This window comes from Sorghum bicolor, chromosome 10, assembly GCF_000003195.3.
Source record: "Sorghum bicolor cultivar BTx623 chromosome 10, Sorghum_bicolor_NCBIv3, whole genome shotgun sequence".
NCBI classification, from domain to species: domain Eukaryota; kingdom Viridiplantae; phylum Streptophyta; class Magnoliopsida; order Poales; family Poaceae; genus Sorghum; species Sorghum bicolor.
This window is the reverse complement of record NC_012879.2, coordinates 6998370-7022700: the sequence shown is the minus strand read 5'-3', so window position 1 is coordinate 7022700 and position 24331 is coordinate 6998370. Positions and strand designations below refer to the sequence as shown.

Here is a 24331-nt window from a genome sequence, read left to right as displayed (position 1 = left end):
AATCATTTCAATCCTCAAACTTTGCATTTTGGACTCAATTTCATCCATAAACTACATTAAAGTGTATTTTGGACTTTAATCTTTTATTTTTAACTTAACTTTGTCTATTGTCCTACGTGGAACACTGCACTGTTGTATCTGGTTAGCTCCAACACCACCAGGGATTGGAGATACAAAAATAATATTCATAAACAAACTCTTTAGGAACGCCGCTAAGGACAATAGTACCTAACGATGATTGTCCATCTCAAATCGCAGGTGGTGATAGACCTATATTATTATAGTTGAGCCAAAATACATTTTGATAAGAATTTCTTTTTGATAGACAAAGTTGAATTAAAAATAAAAGTTTAAAGAATAATGAAATGCACTTTATGGATCAAACTGAGTTTAAAATACAAAGTTTGAGGACCGAAATGATCATCTTCATAGTTCTAGGCTAAAATTGAGCCTAAAAATTAAGTTTGAGAACTAAAATAGCCGTTTTAAAAGTTTAAGGATGAAATTAAGCTTTGAATAATAGTTTAGGGATCAAAATGACTATTATGCCTAATAAGAACTATAAAGTCTCGAGTTCATCCCTAGCTGAAATTGGATCTAAGGCCTCCGAGTCAAATTAGAGGAGCCATAGTAGAGTACCGTCCATTGACCATTATGCACTGCAATTACAGGTCTGATGACAGAATCCAAGTATTACGACCTTGAACATAAAAAAAAAACAAGGTGCACGTTGATTTGTAGTGCATCCCAACGCTCAAACGAGACAAAGCCACCAACCAAAACACTGTAAAAAAATCGCGACTTGTTACTAGGAGTTCAACATTTTTTTTGTCAGAATTAGTGGTAACGAAGACATTTCACATGTAAGCCTTTGCATAGACTCCCATGTGAAGTCTAGCAGCATTCTCAAAGTCCATATTATAAACTGCCATAGGACTCCAAACGTAAAATGAGAGAACTCCTATACTATAGTCCTTGAGATTCGAGGTTGCTGCATTATATTGTGCAGATTATATTGCTATTGCTGACTTGTGGTTGACCTGCTTCGCAATAATATACTACGTACACAACATTCATGGCCAATCCGGCAGCCAAGAAGCATTTTGGTAGGGCTCAGTAAACTCCACTAGCACTGTGTCCGAACTCCGAAGGGAATAGCAGAGCACTGGCATCGGCAGTACTTTGAAGAGGCTCAGTACTGTCCGTCGAAAAGCGGAGAAGATGGCGAAGCTGCTGGTCGACGTCAACGTCAAGCGGCGGAGCTGGGCGGTCAGTGCCGTGCTCGCCGCCGTCGTGATGACCGTGCCTCTCTTCGTCATCATCCACAGTGATTTTGGAGCGTCGGGGATTTGGATTCAGACTGCCGTGGCCGGCTTACGCAAAGGTAACGAAGTGCTATTAATTCCATGTTCGCACGTAGTAGTCCTCTTTGTTTCTGAGATCACCTGTTTGCAGGTTCAAATGATCTCTCCATGCAGCCGAGGTCAGCGCGGCGCCACGATAAGCTTCTCGGCGGCCTACTGGTCGACGGCTTCGACGAAGAATCCTGCCACAGCCGGTACCAATCCGCCATGTACCGTCGAAACCCCGGCAGGCAACCCTCGACGTACCTCATCTCCAAGCTCCGGCGGCACGAGTCCCTGCAAAGGCGGTGTGGTCCAGGCACCGCCGCCTACAGCAACGCCCTTGCGCAGCTGAAATCCGGCAAGAGCGTCGCGTCTCCGCCGGAGTGCAGGTACATAGTCTCCGTGCCCATCGAAGGCCTCGGCAACAGGATGCTCGCCGCCGCGTCGGCGTTCCTGTACGCGCTGCTCACGGACCGTGTCGTCCTCGTCGACCCCAGCAACGACATGGACAACCTGTTCTGCGAGCCGTTCCTCGGAGCCACGTGGCTGCTGCCGCCGGACGGCTTCCCGCTGGCAAGCTACGCCAACTTCAGCATCGACACCGCCGAGACCTACGGGAACATGCTGAAGAACAAGGTGATCGGCGCGGGCGCGGACGCCGGCGCGCATGCGCAGGTGCCGGCGTTCGCGTACGTGTACCTCCACAGCGACGCCGGCATCCACGACAAGAACTTCTTCTGGGACGAAGACCAGAGGCTGCTCCGGCGCGTGCAGTGGCTGGTGATGAGGACGGACAACTACATCGTGCCGGGGCTGTTTCTCACCAAGGCGTTCCAGGACGAGCTCGACCTGATGTTCCCGGAGCGCGACGCCGTGTTCCACCACCTGGCCCGGTACCTGTTCCACCCCAACAACCACGTCTGGGGCCTCGTCGCGCGCTACTACGACGCCTACCTCGCCGGCGCCACGCAGCTCGTCGGCATCCAGGTGCGCGTCTTCGGCGCCCAGCCGAACTCGCCGGAGCTCCTGGAGCAGATCACCTCGTGCGCGCAGAAGCACAAGCTGCTCCCGGAAGTGCTCGCGACGGGAGGTGAGCCGACGATGTTGCCAGCGGCGTCCCGTGATGCCAAGGAGTCTAAATCTAAAGCCGTTCTCGTCACGTCCCTCAAGCCCTGGTACCAGGAGAAGATGAGGAGCATGTACTGGGAGCACGCGACGGCCACAGGGGAGGTGGTGAGCGTGCACCAGCCGAGCCACGAGGAGTACCAGCGGTTCGGCGTCAAGTCGCACGACACCAAGGCGTGGGCGGAGATCTACCTGCTGAGCCTGACGGACGTGCTGGTGACCACCAGCCAGTCCACGTTCGGGTACGTCGCCCAGGGGCTCGGTGGCCTGAGGCCGTGGGTGATGTACAAGCCGGCGAACGGCACAGTGGTGCCGGACCCGCCGTGCGGCCGGGACGTGTCAATGGACCCGTGTTTTTTCCAGCCGCCGAAGTACAATTTCTGGCAGAACCAATGGCTGGATGCCAGTAAGATTGTGCCACACGTCCAGCGCTGCCCCGACTTCCCTTGGGGGGGACTGAAGCTTGTTGGTGGGAATGAATAGCTTCGAACACGTCCAAGCTTGTTTTTTCACTTCCACATTTTTGTTTCTGCATTTGCTAATTACTCCCTCCATCCCAAATTGTAAGTCATTCCAAGAATCTTGGAGAGTCAAAGCATTTTCACGTTTGACCAAAATTATAGAGTGAAATACTAAGATTTGTAACGTAAAGTGAGTATACTATGAAAATATAATTAAGGAAGAATCTAATAATATTTAGTTGGTATCATAATAATTATTATTTTATCATATAAATTTGGTCAAACTTTGAAAAGTTTGACTCTCCAAGATTCTTGGAATGACTTACAATTTGGAATGGAGGGAGTACATTACATGCGCATGAAAATCGATGTTCTCCTCAGGCCGACGATGCGCACCTTGTTCAGGAGTGGCTGTGCCCTGCGGCGTTAGAAGGGGGTTTGGAGGAGCAGGCCTTTCAAAAACTAAAATTGCTGCCTCCGAAAATGGTTACAATAGCCGGTGGCATAGACGCACCCTTGCTCTTTCCAGACCCTAACTCCCTAGCCGATGGCTGATACATATATAAATATCACACAACCCTTCCAAACCCTAACACATCCTTGTTCAGGAGTGGCTGATACGTATATAAACATCACACAACCCTTCCAAACTCTAACTCCCTAGCCGTGGCGTAGATGCATCCTTGCTCCTTCTCCGACTTCGAACAAACACCTCTGTCTCTCGCTTGCATGGCCAGTGGCCGCGCAGATCCTAAGCCACTCCCTTCACTGCTCCCTAGGTCTTGTACTACCCTCTAGACGTGGTTGCGACAACGCGGTGGCCTAGCGCAAGGCGTAGCTGCTGCGGTGGTGGCGCAGCAACATGGTGGCCTCGCGCAAGATGCAGCTGCTACTGCGGTCACTCCCTCCCATACATGGCTATACGATAGAGGTGGTGCCCGTCTTCTCCTAGAGGCAAGGCGCGGCGAGCTCCTCGACTCCTCCCGAAGCCACGGGCCAGCACGAGCACGATGGGTCGTCATGCCTATCGGCACGGTATGGCACTGCTAAGGAGCCATAGTGCCATGCCTACGCCAAGAGTTTGGCACGTGGCCCGAGACGGCACAGCACAGTAGAACATAGTGGCGCATAGTGCAGGGTCGGGGCCACCCGTTTTGCCAAGTTTAGGGAGAATGGGGCTTTGTTATCCGAGATTCTGATGGAGATATGGTTAGTGCTGGTAAAGGCCGATTAACACATCTGATGGACTCTTTTCAAGCCAAGGCTGTGGCATGCTTGCAAGACGTCCAAGTAGCAATCAATCTCGGTGTCTCCTGGGTTGTGATTAAAACTCGAATCAGTGGTGTTTGTGTCACCATCAGGCAAGCTGATCAAGGATGTGGAGCTTCCTTAGGCCTTGTTTGTTTTTTTAGGAATGAAACTGCAGCAGGAATAGTTCTAGAAGGGAAATGAGTGAGATCCAGGTGGTTTGGTTCCGTATGTCAAAAGAACATAAAGCAAATCGGGCCATATATCACACACGATATTTAAGATGGGCCGGATTCTATTCCAGACCAAGCTTAATCGAAAGATAATTCTTTGTTAGGTGATTTTTGTTCTAGGCCGTTCTAATCCGGATGGATTGGGTCTCATTCTAGGCGGATCCAAGAGAAACCAACGAGGCCTTACTGTATCCTGAATATGGTGGCTGCCGATTGTGCAGCGACTGAGTAATGGAAAGCTTTTCCATTTCAAAAATAAAAAAAAAATAGAGTGACTAATAAGTGAGCACATTGAAAATTGCAAATGTACAGGCCTAGAAAACCGGCAAGTACTTCTACTTGTCGTAGAGTGAGTAATTGTGCCTTCGTGACTGATGAGCGCCTGCACTACAGATCCATTGACTAAGAAGCAGTGCATATATATCTCGGTCGCCGGTTGGTGCATGTTCTTTTTTGAACAAATCAGCAGGAGCACACTGGCTGCACTGCCAATGTCATGGTGCATGCATGGTTCACTAGGCACATGGCGCCCGGGTGCAGATGTACGACGCCGAAAGGGTCTTCGCAAATCGCTCAGGGCGGCGAGGAAGGCCACGAGGTATTATATCAGTATATGGAATTTTCTACAAGAGGTCAGCACTCGAGGGACGCGACACACGCGCACCCTTGTATTGGCTACGTGCAGCGCTTGTAGACAGTAATCTTTTCCTAACGAGAAGATCTACCGGACCGACGGCCCCATTTTAGCTTAACTTAACTCTCTCTGTAGTTTCAGTTAACAAATTGTTGGCTTCAACGAAATCGGCAAGCGATCATTTGCAGGCAGGCCCGGTCAGCCAATTACATACCTACACATTTCACTGTTTTGCACCACTACAATAATCATGATCAACATTCAGCTATTGGTTTGTGCGCTTGTTTTACTGTCTCATGCTCGTTTACCAGCTACTAGGTCAAGTAACAGTGTAGCTAGCTAGGTCAAGTGTAGCAGCACTCTCGACTCTCGAGTCCGGATCCTAGTACGAAAACCCATGCATGCATAGCGATCCGATCCATAGACCATATAGTAGACCTGATGACGGGCCGGGCATTCCACGCCAACATATCACCATTGGCTAGTAGCCAGCTAGTCAATACACAACACAAGTGAAGCAGCAGCTAGCTAGCTACTATAGCTAGTTAGATCGAAGTTTGTCCATCACACTAGCTAGCTAGCCAAGCCAAATTCAAGACAAGATGGACAACAGCTGCGGCAGAACGACAGAGCGAGGCGACGACGAGCCCACCGTCAGCTGGCTGGGGATCGAGGAGGTCTCGCCGTTGACGGGGAAGAAGGACGCCCCCGCCGCCAGCGGCGTCGTCAGGCGATGGAGCTCCGTGGTGAGTGCCACCGTGGTGGTCCTGATCATGACGATGACGCCGCTTCTTTTCCTCCTCAGCGGCCGCCTCGCCGCGCCGGTGGTGTGGATCAGGTCCACCGTCGCCAGCGTAGGCGCGCAACGACAAAAAGGTAATAATAAATCACCTCCGCTCAGGCGCTCGATCTCAAATTAACGTGCGGCTTCGGGCTTCCGGTTCAAGATTATCATCACGCAACGCTGCATGCATCCGGTTCAAAATTCGGGTTTGTCATTCTTTTTCTTTCTGTTCTTCGCGTTATACATATCACACGGTCTCGTATTAGTATCATGCTGTTTCCGGTTCAAAATTATGCTAGTACTGGCCTACTTACGGGGGAGGAAAAAAACAAGCAGAGGATCATCAGTAGAGTATTAATTTTCTGGGGCTGGGATCTGAAATTCTCTCTCTATAAACTTGCATTGCATTGCGAGTGGCCTTGTTTACTTCCATTTTTTTTTTGCAAAATAAGAATAGTATCACTTTCGTTTGTATTTGATAAATATTGTTCAATTATGGACTAATTAGGCTCAAAAGATTCGTCTCGTCAATTCTGACCAAATTATGCAATTAATTTTTATTTTTATCTATATTTAATACTCCATGCATACGTCTAAAGATTTGATGTGACGGGAAATCTGAAAAATTTTACAAAATTTTTGGAAACTAAACAAGGCACATGAATCAAATGGAAACTTCCGTAGAATTAATTATGGTTTTGCATTGGTTGACGAAAATTAGGTTTAAGGTTCATTGAACATATGGGGTGAGCAAGCTAACGCTTCAATGACGAGTGTTGTAACATTGTTATCTTTTCAAGGAACTGTAAATAAGTTTTTCAGGTACCTATTAGTACCCTTATTTGAATACTGATGTGGGTGAGGCGCTCGGTAGAGATGTTTGTCTTAGGTAAATATGCGTGCGTTGAGAGTGTCTACGTTGTACTGTGTATTTTTTTTAAAAAAATATATCAATAAGATATAGATCCGATGGAGAAAAGTTTTTCTATACAATTTTATTTAAGTATACACTTTTATATACTAGCGCCCTTTATTTCAATTTCTATGTTGTTTTATTTTTCCTAGATACCAAGATTTTGATAAGCATCTAATATATATTATGTCTGTTAGATACATAGTAAAAGTTACTCCCTCCATTTCAAATTATAATTTGTTTTAGTTTTTTTTAAGTACATAGCTTTTACTACATATCTACATATACACTGTCTAGCAAAGACTATTATTGTACCTAGAAAAAACCAAAATGACTTATATCATGAAATGAGAGAAAGTATGTATCTAGAAAAGCAAGAATGAATGAAGAGGGTATGCTATTAATTATTACCTTAAAATGACATTATAAGCTTGTGCTTTGTTTAAAATTATTTTAAGTTTGTCTAATTTCATATGCAATATATATTGCCCAAATAAGTATCATAAAATTTATCATTGAACATATTTAAAATTGCCTGTTTCTTCATTTCTTGTCATCAAAGTCTACAAACTTAAACAAATTTATAATAATTTGACTTTGGACAAAGCTACGACAACATTTTTTTGTGAGATAGGTAGTCAGTACGTACCTTTAGCAACCTTACTTTGAGAAGGGAACTGAAGCATGGAGCGATACTTTGCAATGTTTTTGTACTACATAGGAACATAAATGTTCTTGAAATGAAAACATAAATAAATGTTCCTAAATGAGAAATTTGGCTATGTTTCACGGTTGTGGTTGCTAAGCATGTACCACCGTGATCAGTATGTATGTCCATAAATCAAGGGTATTTTGCCATACAACCCAGCGGAAGTGCATTAGTAAAAACTTATAGAATCAGTACCCAAAAAAATCAGTCAATAGAGATTAATTGTCTAATTCTGCATTCTGTCAATAAAGAGATTTTGGGTTGTGGTCACAACTTAACTCTGGTTTTTTGGCTTACACTGGTAGAATCCAAGAAAGACGCACTTCTTGGTGGCCTGCTGCTTCCAGGGTTCGACGAGCAGACCTGCGCCAGCCGCTATCAGTCCGTTTACTACCGCAAGAACATGACCCGGCTGCCGTCCCCGTACCTCATCAAGCGGCTGCGGGAGCAGGAGGCGCTGCAGCGGCGGTGCGGCCCGGGCACGGAGCCATACATGAGAGCGTCGGAGAGGCTCCGGTCCGGGCAAACCGGCGCCGCCGTCGACGACGTCGACGGCTGCAGCTACCTCGTGCTCATCTCCTACAGGGGCCTCGGCAACCGGATGCTCGCCATCACCTCGGTGTTCCTCTACGCCCTGCTCACCAACCGCGTCCTCCTCGTGGACCGCGGCTACGGCAACACCCTGCCGGACCTCTTCTGCGAGCCGTTCCCGGGGACGACATGGGCGCTGCCGCAAGACTTCCCGCTCGACGGCCAGTTCCGGCAGCTGGACGAGTCGGCGCCGGAGAGCTACGGGAACGTGGTGGTGAACCGGAGCGGGTCCGTGTCCGGGTTGCGGTTCGTGTACCTGCACCTCGACCACGCCGCGTCGCCGGCGAACCGGCTCGTGTACTGCGACGACCACCGCCGCGAGTCGTTCCTCCGCCGGATGCAGTGGGCGATCATCCGGACGGACCAGTACATGGCGCCGGGGCTCTTCTTCAACCTGGCGTACCAGGAGGAGCTGGACCGGCTGTTCCCGCGGAAGGACACGGTGTTCTACCTCCTGTCGCGGTACCTGCTGCACCCGACCAACGACGTCTGGGGCATGGTCACCAGGTTCTACAACTCGTACCTGAGGGACGCCGACGAGCGGCTGGGCATCCAGATCCGGGTGCTGTCCGGCGACCATCGCGACAAGGCGCAGAACGTCCTGGACCAGATCCTGGCGTGCGCGTCGCGGGAGCATCTGCTGCCGGGGGTGGTCACCACGGATGGGGTCGCGCCGGCGCCGCCGCACGCCGGAGCGCGGCGGCGGTCCAAGAAGAAGGCCGTTCTGGTCACCGGGCTGAGCGCGTGGTACCACGACAACATCAAGGAGATGTACTGGAAGTCGGCGACCGTCGACGGCGAGGTGGTGAGCCTGTTCCAGCCCAGCCACGAGGAGCACCAGCAGTGGTACCACAACAAGCACGACATGAAGGCGGCGGCGGAGATCTACCTGCTCAGCCTGACCGACAAGATCGTCACCAGCGCGTGGTCGACGTTCGGGTACGTCGGCTACGCGATGGGCGGGCTCAGGCCGTACCTCATGTTCATGCCGGAGAACCAGACGGCGCCGGACCCGCCATGCACGAGGGCCATGTCCATGGAGCCGTGCTCTCACGGGGCGCCCTCCTTCGAGTGCACGAGGAAAGAGATCGGCACCATCATCAACACCGGGATCCTGCTGCCCCATGTCCGTGCTTGCGAAGACATCTCATGGGGGCTCAAACTTACTGACCCGGACGTAGAAAATTAGAGGAGGTACGGTACGTATACTCGTATAGGCGTACGTGTCGTATGTCCTCTCATATCGAAATATACACACCCCACTTCTTTTTTTCGTCAAGTTTTGCCATTTGGGCGTCGTTGTTGTCTGTTTGCCCAGTCTTGAAATGGTGCACTTTGCTTTATAGAGCATGTATACGTACTATAATTGAAGTGGTGTCAGTTACACAAAGAATCTGAAGATTAGTTCCATTGCAACAGTTGTTTCGAAATGTGTAGCTTGAGTGTTGAGCCGTAATTTTTTCAAAACACACAGTATAGACATAAAATGCTCACGTATACATGTGTGTGTATGTACTTCTATGAATGTATATCTTAAGGTCGGCAGTGCTCCTAGCACGCATGTAGTCTGCTCAGCTGCATGCATGATATGTGTTCAGCTTGGTTGATCAAATGTCGTCGTTGCGATCTCGTCGTGTAATTTATTAAGTTCCCACTAGCTGCTGGTTCGCCGTTGCGGGGGGGAAGCAGATCTGCCGAGTGCCGACGTCCAGTTGTTCTTGTTTATGATGAGTCATCGGCCGCCGGTACCGGCTCCCGATGTACTACTGTACTAGTAGCGCATCAGCCACAGGGTCGCCGATGCACTCAAAGTTGAACTAGTCAATACCTGATCTGAATCACATGGCGCGGGACAACACCGTTCGTGCTCTCCCAGTGCGTAGAAAACGCACGCGAGTCTGACAGCATCAGGCGAGCCAAACGACGCTACTGAAAGAGGCACGTTTAATGGGGAACCACATCTCGCGAGTCAAAATCAGCTGTTTACCTCTCATTGGGGCCTAACTATTCGCTTGAATTTATCAGCATAGCTTATTAGCTATTATACAGTATTTTTTTTCTGTCAACAAATCAACGAACATTACTCTTTCTGATGGCTGCTAGTAGGAATCCATTAGGTCATCAGACTACTGGATATACTTACTGGAAGTAAATGCATGGCACATGGAAAGCCCCAAGCAGAGATGGAATCAGAATTTTTGATTAAGCGGGGCTTATAAATAAATATGAAAAAAAAACACATCGTTTATGTCTCAATACCTTTTTTTAGTGCTTTTACATATTTATTTAGTATTCGTAACAAAAATGCACAATATTATATCACAATAAATGGATAAAATAGCAATTTCTACGGCTGAGCAAATGTTTATAGGTAATATAAAAAATTTACTAATTTTTGGGAGAGGGAGGGGGGGGGGGGGGGGCACGGCCCTACTGCCCCCTGTTACGTGGCGTAGCCCCAACCCCAAGTACATGGATCATGGTCCTCCCATGTCCAAACGGCCAAACCCGTGCCGCACAGCGTCTAGATCCCTCAACCTCTACATCCACCGGCCCGGTGCAAGAAGATTCTTTGAAGGAACTAGCAAAAAATCAATGGAAAATCTTCATGCTAACCAGGAAGAAATGACACCGAGGAGGTTTATGTCCGTGGATTGCTTAGGCATTGTCACTCTCATGTGTTTTGTGTCTTTTAGTTCAAAAATGTACTCTCCCTCTAGCTATAGATAAATCAATTTCTAGAGTTGTAAGTCAATTTTTATATTTAAGCTAATTTATAGAAAAAGTATAAATATTTGTGACGACACCAAATAAGCATGTTATAAAATATAGTTTTGATGTATCTAATGATGATAGTATTTTAGTAGCGTAAATCTTAACACCTTTTCTATATAAATTCGGTCAGCTCAAATTTTTTGGACTTAATATAACTTTAGAAATTGATTTATTTAGAGACTAAGGAGGGAGTAACAAACTTTGTAACACCGTCATGCTCCCTCTTAGGTACCATTTGGTTGGGCGACATTGTAGGATGTGACAGACCTGATCTAGTTTTGATGGATAGGATCACTCCATCTCATCTATGGTTGAGCGGATAAGGATCATTCCTATCATTTGTTTGGTTTTAATTCATATGAAAGTGGGATCTGGCTATGACCTATGGCACCCACCTATCAGCATTTTTTATTTTTTTTCTTCCACCTTTCTTCTCTGTCATCTCTTGTTTGCACTGCATATCTCCCATGCTATGGGGCTAGGATGGAGCCCTACATGCCTTCGCCGCCCATCCACGCCACCGCCACTCACCCACACAATCGGGCTCTACCACCCCCAAGCCTGGACTCAACTCCTTCTAGCCCACAATGGTGTGTGTGCATGCTCGATCTAAGGGATATATTCTCTAGTGGGATGATTTTGTCTTTTGTTGACTTTGAACCAAACAACAAGGCCAAGGTGGGATATCCCATATGGAAACATGGCATCCCTAAGAGCAACCACAATGTATATGGACCAAGTAGTCCATATACATGGGATCCACATAACTAGTCCATAGCTATTGTTTTCTTCTCACAATGTATATGGACTAAGTAGTCTATAAGATGGGACCCGAAGAGGATAAAAAATTATTTATCTTCATTCCACCGGCCACTGCAAGGAGAGAGAGATGGAAAGAAGTAAGTAAATAAAATTTTTTATTCTCTATGGCTAGTCCATAAGCTTATGGATACCTTTTACTATGGACTACTCTATGGACTGGTCTCACAATGTTTCAGCTAGCTGATACAAATTATTATAATGCCTATGGACTACTTTTGAGCAACATTGTGGTTGCTCTAAAACCAAACACTACTTTAAATGACATGACAGTTCTCTGTCCTTTTTCTTAAGAAAAATAAATTCACTTACCTCACACTTTAATGTTGGAGAAGGCTTCTTTTTGGTCAATTCCTTAAACGGACGAGTGAAAACATCATCTCTTGTTTCTACTACCGCTTTGTCGGTAGCGGTAACAGGATAGCCGGTAATGGGAGTGAGAGCGGAATATACGGACATATGAAAACAGGTTAATACGGACAGAAATACAATGCAAAAGGACGGCAATCGGGAATTTGAACCGGGATTACATGCCACATGAGCCCACACACATATATTAAAGTTAATAGATAAATGCTTTGCAAAAAGAGTGAATAAATAAGCAAGTAACACACCTCAGAAATCATGAACTAATCTGCTCATCAGCTTAGTGTTCGTGCGTGTGCTGCCGATACAAGGCACCTCATGGGCCACGGCAGTGCTGAATGGCACATGGGCCACGGCCACGGCCACACACCAGCAAACAATAATTTTGTTTTTTAAAGACAGCAAGGAAAAGTTAGCACTACTACTCAGTAAGGAAGAAGTCCACTTTAGGTCCCTCAACTTTTACGAAAGTCTGTTTTTCATCCTTGAACTTCAAAACCGAGTAAAATACATCCTTCAACTTTTGAAACCGTGCATATTACGTCCCTGGCATGGTTACAAGCGGTTTTGAAGGTTGTTTTGTCTTTTTCATTTTTATTTATTTTGGCTGAATATTTGTAAAATTATAGTAAATCACATAAAATTCATAAAATAGTAAATATGATTTTGTTGGACTCCACATAAGTAGATCTACACAATGAACATATAATATGCTATGCTTTAGTAGAAAGTTTTTGTTGTAGCTTTAGATATGTGTTTTTCTATAATTAATTAGAATAGTTCATAGCTATAGTTTATATGGTCCAATTATGATGAATTTTTTATGTTGGGCTAATTATTATATGTTTAAATTGTGGTAAAAATTTAATACTCATTAGATCATGTATAACTTAGTTATAGATTTATTAAGATTTAACAAGCATAAACCTAAATAAATCTATAACTAAGTAATACATGATCCAATGAGTATGAAATTTTTACTACAACTGAATCATAGAATAATTAGCCCACCATATAAATTTCATCACAATTGGACCATATAAACTATAGCTATAATTAGTTTAATTAATTACAGAAAAACATAGATCTAAAGTTGCATCAAAAAAATTTATACTAAAATATACTATATTATATATTTAATGTGTAGATCTACTCATATGAAGTTCAACAAAATTGAGTTTTCTATTTTATGATTTTTATGTGAATTACTGTGTTTTTTCAAAAAATTCAGCCAAAATAAATAAAAAGAAAAGGATAAAACCGCTTTCAAAACCAGGCCAAGGATGTAATGTGCATGGTTTTAAAAGTTGAAGGATGTATTTTGTCTGGTTTTAGAGTTCAGGGATGAAAATTAGACTTTCGTGAAAATTAAGAGACCTAAAGTGGACTTTTTCCACTCAGTAATTAGCAAAGGGTACAGAATACAAAAGTTAGATGGGCCGAACTAGGCCTACAAAGCAGGCCACCAAGTTATCCCGGTCCCGGATAAGCTGCAAACGGGATGAATACGGGATTATCCCGGTCAAAAAGGTTTTTGTGCATAGACCAAAAGTGGATTCATGATTATTTTATCAACTTGATATATTGATTGTGAATAAATAAAATCTTTTTCTTTATTAAAAAAAAGCAGTAGAGAAATCAGCATGATTGCATGAATCACTTTTCGTCGGGGTTTTTTTTTGGTTTGGAAAGAACAAATCGCTTTTCAAATATCTGAAAAGACACATTCAGATCGCTATAAGATCAAGGGCACGCCTTAACCTAATTACTGTTTTGCAACGACTGTGGTTCCCTTTCAGAAGAGAATGCAGTTGTGATTCATAGAGAACAGGTAGAATAACCATGGAGGCATGCACACATCTCAAGGGGCTGGTGGTATGTTTGGGTTTGGCAAAGATCCAGCTAACAATCTTGGAACTCAGAGTGCTAGCTCGAAGAATTCATGGAACGAGCTGGTACAATGAGAATGTAAAGGGTGAACCATTTCGTAATCACTTGAGACTAAAAAGAGCAAATCAAACAATACTCCTATATGTTAGCCTACAAAGTTCAGAAATGCATCAAGTTGGGAGCTTGGTAGCTGGAACCCAGCTGAACTGGAGACTAAGGTTATGTAAATCAGTCCGAAACTGAATGATAATGCTCAGATCTGTTGTTTGAACTGCTTAGAAGATGAACCAAACCAGACTAGTATAACTAATGAGGAAAATTTTATTCCCTTTGCATAAATCTCAAACAAAGTGTACTAGCAACAAATCAATCATCCCACCAAATTCCAGAAAGAATCCAAATAAACTTATTATAAATATAGTAACTTTTAAGCGTACAGATACAATTCAATCAAGAAAGACTTTATCATCGTGATTTTTTCATGCGTGTTGCAAATGAGTTCTTTTCAGGAGCATTGAAATTGCATGTCTGACCAAATGCTGTATGTTACACCGAACGGTGAGTTCAAATTGAGCATCTCCAAAATTTAATTCCCATATATTTTCATACAAGGGTCATTCTAAAAAAAACTAAATATTTTTCTCCCCTAACAGTTCCCCTATTTCAGATACATAGGGTGGACAACATGTGTCCCAAATTTGAGGTGGGGGATTTATCTTTTGATTCTGAAGCACGAAACGATGGATAATGTTTCTCTCAGGGATATAACATAAGTAATGCCAGTTGTTATATAATTTCGATCAAAATTTGGATAGGGCTACTGAACTATCACAGGTAGACACTATATATTACTACTCCAGGAACATGAACTGGTATTAGATCACCTTTGTGACCTGGGTGCCCCTGCCACACCTGAACAAAGCCAAACCCTAGTCAGAGAGCACCAGAAGCACCGCACTAATTCTCTTGTGATCAGAGATTCAGGAGACGAATTCTCTTGTGATCAGATATTCAGGAGATTAGAAGCTCAGTGAGCAGTGAGAAGCAGAGTGATTAGAAACAAGTCCCCTTCACCAAGAACAAAACAGCTTAACTTTTTAAGATCACCCAGCCAAAACAGCTACTGAAAGCACAAGGTATTCTCATGGTTTTGTGTCGATCCATATTGTTTGATATATCTGAAGACAGTTAGTTATTACTACTCTGCTCAGAAGCCTTCTGCCTTATGTTGGATGTATGCTTAATTCTGAGTGTGTGGGAGAGACTCTGAATTTAGAAGTCCACGGGGCGCCTTAGACTCATGGCAAGGCCAGCCAGTGCCGCCTCATTGGCCCATCCAAATGGTCAGATGGATATGGACAATAAGACAAGAATGAAGTAGAACAAACATGGCACACAGTTCAAGGGGCAATCCACTCTCACGCTGGTGACGCAATGACATACCATTCACGGTAACTATGCTTTAACTGAATAAGATAACTGCTAGTTAAATGACGCCCAAAAGTTTTCCCTTTCAGGAATCTCAAATAAAATGAACTAGTAACTCCCACCAAAAATGACATTATATATGGACCAGGTAATCTCTTCTTAGAATCAGGACTTCTTAATCAGCTCCCAATATCAACTAATACAATCCAAATCAAGCAAAACTTGTCATCACAAATTTTTCATACATGTGGTACATCCTACAGTCTATGTCCTCTTTGCTTCAATAACACGTTTGAATAAGAGTTCCGATTTGTATGTTATGACCAAATGGTTGTCACTTGAAACATCGCTAATTTGTTGTGAGATAAAAACATTGTACCATGGCTCATAAGTTCAAGCGAACAAAACTGGTAACGATGAGATGGGGAGGACTTGAGTTAGGTCTAGAGCTCCCAAAAACTTAACAGAAAATAATTGGACTGCCTCCGCAGACAAGTTTGGTCTAAAGAAAAAAATGGACTGCCTCCTAAAAGGTTCAAGTTTTTTTCTAATATATAAACTCAGAAATTCAAGCACATCTTTTCTCTACTATATAACAAGTTGAGTCATGATCTTCCACATATACTATCACTGCGCTGACTTATATCGCAAAATATCAATTATTATCAGACCATATAAGCCGATCTGGATGAACCAGAGGATTCAGTTTAGACAACACTGTTATTTCAATTCAGATGGTAACACTAGATGCACGCCCATCAATCATCTAGTCTGACCATCCTAACTAATGCACCATGTACGGAACTTGGCAGTGCAATGCACAGTAATATAAACCGGTGCGGCGGTGCATAATCCCACTCAGAATAAGAGCATCACCAATTAACCATTGCCAGTAGCCAATATATAACTACTCGAGGGGCATCAGCAAGCATCATACCAGTTTATTCTAATGAAGAAGAAAGCTAAACACAAGACACAAACATTGAGCTTCATTTAATTGGAATTGGAACTTTAACCATATCCAAATTCCACAGATAACATCATAAGGTCGTGTGCTTTTCATGTCCCACTCATTCTATCTGGTACACAGTCATTGAAGCTTGCAAACCTTATTATCCAGCCGTGACCAAATAACACAATCTAACCTTCTACAGCTTAGCAGGCTTGGGGAAGATGTCAGGGGTGAACTTCTGTGCCGCGTTTATGCTCCCCTTGATTTTAATCGCCCCTCTGCACATCAATAGAGTCCATCAGCCTCAAAGAAACTATACCACACAAAATTCTAAAAGTGCAAGGAAAACAAACAAAGATTAGTCTCGTTCTCCTAACCGGATGAACGCAATCTGCGGGTTCGTCTTGCCGGTGGCGATTCCAATGAAATCGTTATCCGTGAAGGAGAAAGTAGCATCCGGTTTTCCCTGGTACGGCCCTGGAAATCCAAAGCAAGGCTTTCATTCAGAATACTGATACGGGCAACTAAAACTAAGGTTGAAGGACGGTAAAGGGGGAACCTTTGGTGACCTCGCCCTTCTTGAGGTCGACCACGAAGATCTCCTCATCAACGCCGATCTTCTGCAACGCACAACACCGCACAGCAATACAGTATCAGAAAGACCATCGATCTGGCCTGAATTTCACGCAATCTAGGCAAGAAGAGGAGGGATTCATGGGTGATTCGAGAGGGAGGGGATGGGGGGAGGAGAGAACCTGACCTTGGGTGCGATGTTGAGCTGGTAGACGAGGCCGACCTTCTTGGTGAGCTCCTTGCCGGCGTCGGTGGCCAGGTGCTGACGCATCAGCTCCAGGAGCTGCGCGGATTTCAGGCTGCTACCGTCCATCTCAGCGCGCGAGCTGGGAGTAGGATTAGCACCGCGAAGTGGAAACGGAGAGATTGGAGAAGGAAGACGCAAGAAGAGGATGAGGGGGCTTGTTCGGTTTTGTTGGGAAGCAGAGTTGCGGTTGCGGGAAGCAGAAGGCAATCAAAGCCGGCAAGAGTACAACTCCAACCGCCTCCAATCCAAGACGTGCAGGAATGCAGGCACGGCCACGCCCACGCCCACGCCATGCTGGATCTGGTTGGGTGGGTGCCATGGCCCTATCCGGGTGGTTAGCTGTTAGCCTGTTAGCAGTGGCAGAACGGCGCGCAGAATTATAAGGCTTTGGAGAAAAATATTTTTGGTTTGTATAGGCCTTGTTTAGTTTTAATTTTTTTTGCAAAATAAGGATGGTAGTATTTTCATTTGTATTTTTTTGAACTAAACAAGGCCTAACTCGCCTTGAGCAATTTTACAGTTTTATATTGCAGGAGGTCTCCTTGGGGGTTAGCATTAGCGGTGCCAATGAAGATTTTTGCAACTGCCACCAATAAGGAACAACCGAGTTATCAAGCATTTTCTTTTTTCAAATTTACTGTCGTTTCAACCGTGTGCCGTCGTCGTGTTTGTTTAGTAACCATATTAGTCAGATTCGTCCCCAACCCCCCAAGGACTTCTTAAATGAAAAACAAGAGGACGAAGTTTATCAGTGCTGGCTAGTGGGTAGGGATAATTAGATCCATGTATTAGTGGGAGCTTAGTGACCTTTTCAAGTTTCAAGCCTTGTACAAGTGCTAGGGGTCTCGTAGGGTGTAATTTGTAAAGGTGGTGGTACCGCGTGCCTTGCTGTCTGCCTGTCTGTCTTATGAAGTCCTATTTCATGAGGATGTCCTGACATATACATTCTGGAGGCAATAATCATGCACAGGTCCACATTCCGGTGGCACGCAACACTGTTTTGGAGTAGATTGAGATGAAATTTAGTTTAAATTCTACTCCAACTCACCTAAGCACATGTGGATTGATACGAATTCGACTACATCCAAACAAAACAAAACCTTAAGCATGTTTTCTCATACAACAAATCAACATCAACCGAAAAATCATTCAACCGAAAAATCATGTGCTGAGGTGCTACCTGAACTGAACTACTACTACTAATTGAACACCAGTACGCGGCAGCTACATTTCGTCTACATCGGTCAGCGTAGCACCTTGTTCGCTTGAGCTTATCAGTCGAATCTACCAGCCATTCAGCAATATTTTTCTCTCACAACAAATCAGCCAACAGTACTTTCTGCCATGGCTTATCAGCCAAACGAGAAACAACAAATTGTTACAAGCAGGTCAGCAACTAAACACTCTTATCAGTTATAACCTGATGGTATCTCATTATCAAATTATGTCAACAACATAGAAACAACATTAAGTTACTTGCATGATCTCACCATGGCAGTAGATAAGGAGGAAGTTAATAAACAGATTAGATGGTACGCCTCATTGTTCATATGAGGATCGCGCAACTGAACCTAAACGGTAAACTGTCAGGCGCAGACTACCCACGTCACAGAACAAGGAGAACGGTAGCTCTGAAGCAGCTGCGGTCTACAGGGGGTAATGGGGGAACCCTTGACTTCATCTGATATATACACACGGGCACATCTAAGCCGACGATCTTGACTTGCGTCAATTCAGTGCAAGCTTCAGCAGGCTACCATGGACCAGTCAGGGTGCGGCGAAGGCAAAGTTTCTTTGCCTTTGGTCCATGTTGGTTGTTGATTCGCTCCAGGACCTGCAAAAACCATTTATAGAGAAACTTCTATGAGCCAAAAGAAGAAAAAAAAACATCGTCTGAAGGGAACCATCATTTTCCAACTGATGAATATGCAGCGCATCAAAATAGGCAGCCAAAAAGATCTACTGCCTTCCGCTACAAAATAGTCATAAAAATTTCACTTGTCACGAAAAAGCATACTTCTCAGGTAAATATGTTAAAAATAATATTCAGAACCAATAACTATCTGAATTTCAGGAAAAAAAATAATGCATGCCTTGCTATTTTATCTCACTAAATCATAAGGATGTTAACACCGATATCGTTGTTCACTCACTGATGAGATTTTCTTTCCTTTTTCTTTTTAAAAGTATCAACTAATCGAGATAGGTTAAAATATAGACGTGGTAGCACTAAGCAAGGTACAGTTGCTAGTGTTAGTGTAAATCACATTTATGTGAAGCCCTCTTTATTTCAAATCCGAACTAACTAATTAGATAAAAGACAAAAATGTAACATCTCAATTCTCAATTCAGTTAACTCATTACTTTACTAAATTATATCAAGAAGCGATGCATGAAAAGTGTATGCAACAGTTTCAAAAGTTTCAATTGAATGTGTATCTTATTTGCAACAGTTTCAAAACTTCCTTTGCTGTCAAACTAATTCACATAGTGCTCTGATAGGCTTGTGGTGAAACTGTGAAAGATATGCTGATATTAGAATTCAAATATGATTTTTTTTTGGTTAGGATAAACCATGTCATATGAAAGTTTTGGTATCCTAAACATCTCATGCATAGAATGGAATGTTGTATTGAAACCTATACCTGTGTTAAATCCCTCGACTGGACATGCCAAGGTTTATCGCATAAGAAAACTGACAAATTGATATTCCTAGCATTGGGTCAGGTCCAGACTTTGCCCTATGCTAAATTGGTTAGCTTTTTGCAATTGTATTCATATTTAACCATATGATTTATTTGAAATTGTTTTGGCAAATTAACTCTTAATTAAGATCCCTTAGAGGAAGGCAAGAGTCTCCAGATAATGGCAGTATAGCTTTTGAAATCAAGGTACCTCCTAGAACTGCATGCTATGGCTGCATTCCGGAGTCAGTGGTTTCTGTGTATCTGGCACGCCTAGATGCTCAAAGTACATGAAACAGCCACAATAAAACAGGACGGAAACAAGAATCAATTCATCACTTTTGAATGTCATTCCTATTTATGTGTATCTGGTACCTGCATTTGAACATGTCGTAGCTTTTGAATGTCTTTTGCCTAGATGCTCAAAGTACCAAAAAAAAAAATCATGCAGAACAAAACCAGATGGAAGATTAAAAAAAATCAAGTCATCCCTATTTCCATGCAATGAATTTATTTATCACTTTTTGGATACTAACTCAATTAATCTTTTTTTCTATAAACACTGAACATAATGGATGAATGAACTGGTTAACATCATGTTTTACGAACAAGTCTATGGTTCAGAAAGTTTTTGGGTGCAAAAGGAGAAACTTTCAAAATCATGTAACAAAATAATATGGACATGAAAATGGAATAAGGTCACATGCATTGATTTAGTGATAGGTACATGTTGGAGTAAATTCTAGGCGTATTTCTGAAAGAAAAAATCAAACTCATGTCCAACCAAACATCAGCAGGTTCCTATCATGGGAAACTAGGAACTAGAAAGAGGCCCACTGAAATGTTGTGAGGCTAGATCCGTGAAATTTCCATGGAAAGGATTAAACCAATTATAGAAAATTAAATAGAAAAACACAAAAAAATTGTTGCTTAACATTAAGAATATCGTCAGCCCCCGCCTATTTCCCCAACATTAAGAAAACATGCAACAGTGATCAGGCAGAGTCTAAAGAGAACTTGGTAAAGCTTTTATACAGAAATGAAAAATCTGAACAGCAGTATTTCCCCCAAATGGAAGATCATTACCTCATCCTTTTGCTTCTTTAGCATTTCAACCTGCACAATGAAGCATAATAAGTTAATATAGCCACTTTCATTTTTATCAGGAGTTAAGAAGAAACAAACTATCATGCATGAAATGGAACTTAGGTCTGAAATATATAAATCCCTAACACCCGTTTGGATCCTTTCATTTTGGAGGAATTGGAATCTACTTTATGGACTAGGCTACTTGGCTTGGAATTTGACATTCTAGAACTTTTAGAAGTTTAGATATAGCCTATCTTAAATTCATGAGTTGAGAGATAGAACTAGATTCCATTGATCGCCATGCTCTGTATTTGCTCTGCAACTTATGCCACGCTCTTCGGCTCGCTGACATGCAACAGCAGTGCAGAACACAAGTATATCCCCTAATGTGGCCAACAATGCATACAAGTATGTTACACATGTGACCATGTTAATTTGATCTGTGCCTAAATTGTGATTATTGGAATTGATTTCATTCTAAGGATCCAAATGGAGCCTACGGTTAAGCTAACCAGAACTTGCCTTCATTTGTCTCAAATCAATGGTGAGGTGATAACGCTACAGTGCTACACAATTGACAATACAAATATGCAACACTAGCAATTTATCAATAACATCAGATTCCCAGGTGATACATGTGGCAATTGAGGTCTGATAATTCGATATAAATAATATACATTTCAAAATAGACATAAATCAAAATACCATTGTAACAACATTAAGCTCATGAAAGATGTGGGCCCAAACAAGCAAGCTACAAGCTCAAGTCTAAGACAACATGCATCAGTCTGTATGTGCAGTCTCCATAAGTTGCTCAAGGCAGCTAGTTCGATGAAACATAGGAGTATGCAACAAGGACCAGGCATTTGGAAGTTGCTACTAATTGTGGCAACTTATCTGCTGCCATGCCAGCAGCAAGCCTCATTATAAAATTAAAAAGTCTCTGGGAGCTCAAATCTCTAGAAAAAGGTACAATGTGAAGAAAGACTTCATGGAAGTCTAAATATGAAGAGATTATCAAAGGAACACAGATTGAGTACATTCAATGATACGGTAAACAAATAATGTGCATACAACCATGAAAGAAAATCTACTTTTTAGTGGCAACAACATATCTCAAATTATAGCAATTATACCTGCTTTTTCTGCAATTCGTCATTCTGATCCTTGAGTTTTGCCACCTCAGCTTCCAGCTCCATTATGTATGCCTACAATGTTAGAACGCATGCGATTAAGTGTCTGTACACTGGGTTATGATTTTAGACTCTCATCAGTAAACTGAACCGTCATAAAAAAAAGATTCTATCAAGTAGAGCAATCCAATAAATTTGAGCTCCAATGGAAAATTATGGGTCAAAGACTAGCTTATACAACAGTACATGTGCACCATGGAATACTAGTTACAGATGTAAAATACATCAATCATGTCTCTTGTATTTGTAGCTAAAATTAACCAGAAAGAACACAAAACCATGCGTCTATGATTGCAATTGTAAACCTCTGTAAGCCCAAGGTGCTATCCCTATCATCTCAATGAAGTGGTTGAAATGATACCACCGTCTCCCAAATTAACAAACTTATCCAGTGTATCAGTCTTTCTGAATCTGAGAGGGTCAAGCTGAACCATGGTTCATTCCCAGATTCTTCACATCTTTAGATGAAGATAAGAGTATTATACAATGGCAACTTGCTATTTGTAGAGGCTACTAGCAATAATTTAGTATCAAAGAGCTAAACTGGAAGTGGCAGATCACATCAAGTGAATAAAGTACAACATAATCGAGAGGCATACCAAATATAGTCACCATAGAGTTCCATTTCAGACAAGTTTTTACTATAATTAAGCTAAAGGTTGATTAACGGACAGCATAGCAGTGCACTGAAAGAAAGAAGGCTCCACCTGCTTCCTCGCACGCGACCTGGCGGCCGACTCCCTGTTCTTGATCATGCGCCTCTGCCTCCTCTCCACCACCTTCTCGACGGTCGGCCCCTTCCTCACCCTCAGCGCGGTGTCGAAGGGATACGGCACCGGCGACAGCGACGACAGATCCCCCGCCTCCACCTTCCCCATCCCGTTGAGCACGACCGGCGTCGTCGGCGCCGCCACCGTCATCCCTCCTCCGAGCCCCTGCCCGACGACGCCGGCCACCATCCCGTTCCCCAGCTGCATGGTCTGCGGCGCGACCGCATTGCCCTGGGAGAAAAGCCCCTGCGCGTGCGGCTGCAGCACGAGGGTCTGCTGCCCCATGTCCTCCCGAACCACGCCGGCGCGTACCAGGAACTCCTCCAGAGTCATGGACCCCAGCGTCTGCTGCCGCTGGGCCTGCGCCTGCGCCTGCGCCTGGGCCGGCAGCGGTGCGGGCGCGGGCGCGGGAGTGGGAGCGGGAGCCGCGACAGGCTGCGCGTCCTCCCCGCCGGTGAAGCCCACGATCTCGCGCCAGACCTCGTCGACCGTCTTCTGGCTGAGCGTGCGGGACAGCGTGAAGGAGCCCTGGCGCAGGATGGGCGCCCCGGTCTGCTGCTGCTGCTGCGCGCGTGCGTGCGCGTCCACGGATGCGGCGGGCGCCGTGGTCGGAGCGGCCGTGGCCATGGCGTTGGACTCCTCGGCCGTCCAGATGTTGCGCAGCAGCTCGTCCATGTTCATGGAGCCGAAGTCCTTGGTAGCGCCCGCGCCGAGCGTGCTCTGGAACTCGTCGAACGTGAGCGAGTAGACCGAGCCCTGCCGCGCCAGCGACGGGGCCCCGTTCCCTCCCGGCATCTCCATCCCCGCCTACCACACGCCTTCTCCTCCCCTCCCCCTCTCCTCTCCTCTCCTCTCCGCTCCCAAATCCCACCGGAATTCAATTCCGCACCAGGACTGCTGCTCTGAAACCACAGGCGGATGCTGTGCTGAAGAAAAAGGGGTGGTGAACAGAGCAGGCGACTTTATAGCCGGGCAGGGCAGCGGCGGCAGCCGGCAGGCAGGCAGAAGCGACAGGAGGGAGGAGGAGACTCTTAGCTCCGCTCCGCTCGAGGGGAGCGTGACCTTGATTAGTTGCGGCTGGCGTGCTACAGTATACCACAATTAGCAAGAGGAAATCCAGGCCTTGTTTAGTTTCAAAAAATTTCAAGATTCTCCGTCACATCGAATCTTGTGACACATGCATGAAGTATTAAATATAGACAAAAACAAATACTGATTACACAGTTTACCTGTAAATCGCGAACTGAATCTTTTAAGTCTAGTTAGTCCATGATTGGACAATATTTGTCACAAACAAACGAAAGTGCTACAGTAGCCAAAACTAAAAATTTCCCTCAACTGAACAAGGCCCCAGTTCAGAGAGGCGGGTTAAAAAAAGAGAGAGCGCGGGGGAGCACCGGGGGATGTGGAGCTCGAGCGTTGGTGGGGAGTTGGTGCGGCTTTGAGGGAGGCGATCGCGGCGGCGAGGTGGGCGACGGGACAGGTGTCGCCTCGGGGGCAA

At 44.5% G+C, this 24331-nt stretch overlaps 4 protein-coding genes across 4 annotated transcripts; 2 read left to right on the top strand and 2 right to left on the bottom strand.

Annotated features, from left to right (window-relative positions):
- On the top strand, positions 972-3088 carry LOC8070761 (galactoside 2-alpha-L-fucosyltransferase). The gene is made up of 2 exons (XM_002437993.2): positions 972-1384; positions 1456-3088. The coding sequence occupies exons 1-2, from the start codon at positions 1222-1224 to the stop codon at positions 2952-2954; spliced, it is 1662 nt and encodes a 553-aa protein (XP_002438038.1). The 5' UTR covers positions 972-1221; the 3' UTR covers positions 2955-3088.
- LOC8080016 (galactoside 2-alpha-L-fucosyltransferase) lies at positions 5270-9462 on the top strand. Its single transcript, XM_002437992.2, has 2 exons — positions 5270-5923; positions 7759-9462. Exons 1-2 carry the CDS (start codon positions 5650-5652, stop codon positions 9231-9233), a joined length of 1749 nt encoding a protein of 582 aa, XP_002438037.1. The 5' UTR covers positions 5270-5649; the 3' UTR covers positions 9234-9462.
- LOC8079541 (peroxisomal multifunctional enzyme type 2) lies at positions 16244-17414 on the bottom strand. Its single transcript, XM_002436646.2, has 4 exons — positions 17035-17414; positions 16834-16894; positions 16652-16751; positions 16244-16552 (listed from the first exon to the last, which is right to left on the bottom strand). The coding sequence occupies exons 1-4, from the start codon at positions 17158-17160 to the stop codon at positions 16471-16473; spliced, it is 369 nt and encodes a 122-aa protein (XP_002436691.1). The 5' UTR covers positions 17161-17414; the 3' UTR covers positions 16244-16470.
- On the bottom strand, positions 18470-24013 carry LOC8077354 (bZIP transcription factor 23). Its single transcript, XM_021450404.1, has 4 exons — positions 22768-24013; positions 22004-22075; positions 20865-20894; positions 18470-18928 (listed from the first exon to the last, which is right to left on the bottom strand). The coding sequence occupies exons 1-4, from the start codon at positions 23629-23631 to the stop codon at positions 18848-18850; spliced, it is 1047 nt and encodes a 348-aa protein (XP_021306079.1). The 5' UTR covers positions 23632-24013; the 3' UTR covers positions 18470-18847.

What these genes read in the sequence shown, in the direction of transcription:
- LOC8070761 (XM_002437993.2), top strand. Translation starts at nt 1,222, where the DNA reads ATGGCGAAGCTGCTGGTCGACGTCAACGTCAAGCGGCGGAGCTGGGCG. An exon ending in CGTGGCCGGCTTACGCAAAG is followed by an intron (nt 1,385 to 1,455) that starts GTAACGAAGTGC and finishes ACCTGTTTGCAG; the next exon opens with GTTCAAATGATCTCTCCATG.
- LOC8080016 (XM_002437992.2), top strand. Translation starts at nt 5,650, where the DNA reads ATGGACAACAGCTGCGGCAGAACGACAGAGCGAGGCGACGACGAGCCC. An exon ending in AGGCGCGCAACGACAAAAAG is followed by an intron (nt 5,924 to 7,758) that starts GTAATAATAAAT and finishes TTACACTGGTAG; the next exon opens with AATCCAAGAAAGACGCACTT.
- LOC8079541 (XM_002436646.2), bottom strand. Translation starts at nt 17,160, where the DNA reads ATGGACGGTAGCAGCCTGAAATCCGCGCAGCTCCTGGAGCTGATGCGT. An exon ending in GAAGGGCGAGGTCACCAAAG is followed by an intron (nt 16,752 to 16,833) that starts GTTCCCCCTTTA and finishes TTGGATTTCCAG; the next exon opens with GGCCGTACCAGGGAAAACCG. An exon ending in CCGCAGATTGCGTTCATCCG is followed by an intron (nt 16,553 to 16,651) that starts GTTAGGAGAACG and finishes ATTGATGTGCAG; the next exon opens with AGGGGCGATTAAAATCAAGG.
- LOC8077354 (XM_021450404.1), bottom strand. Translation starts at nt 23,631, where the DNA reads ATGGAGATGCCGGGAGGGAACGGGGCCCCGTCGCTGGCGCGGCAGGGC. An exon ending in GGTCGCGTGCGAGGAAGCAG is followed by an intron (nt 22,076 to 22,767) that starts GTGGAGCCTTCT and finishes CTAACATTGTAG; the next exon opens with GCATACATAATGGAGCTGGA. An exon ending in ACGAATTGCAGAAAAAGCAG is followed by an intron (nt 20,895 to 22,003) that starts GTATAATTGCTA and finishes TTCATTGTGCAG; the next exon opens with GTTGAAATGCTAAAGAAGCA.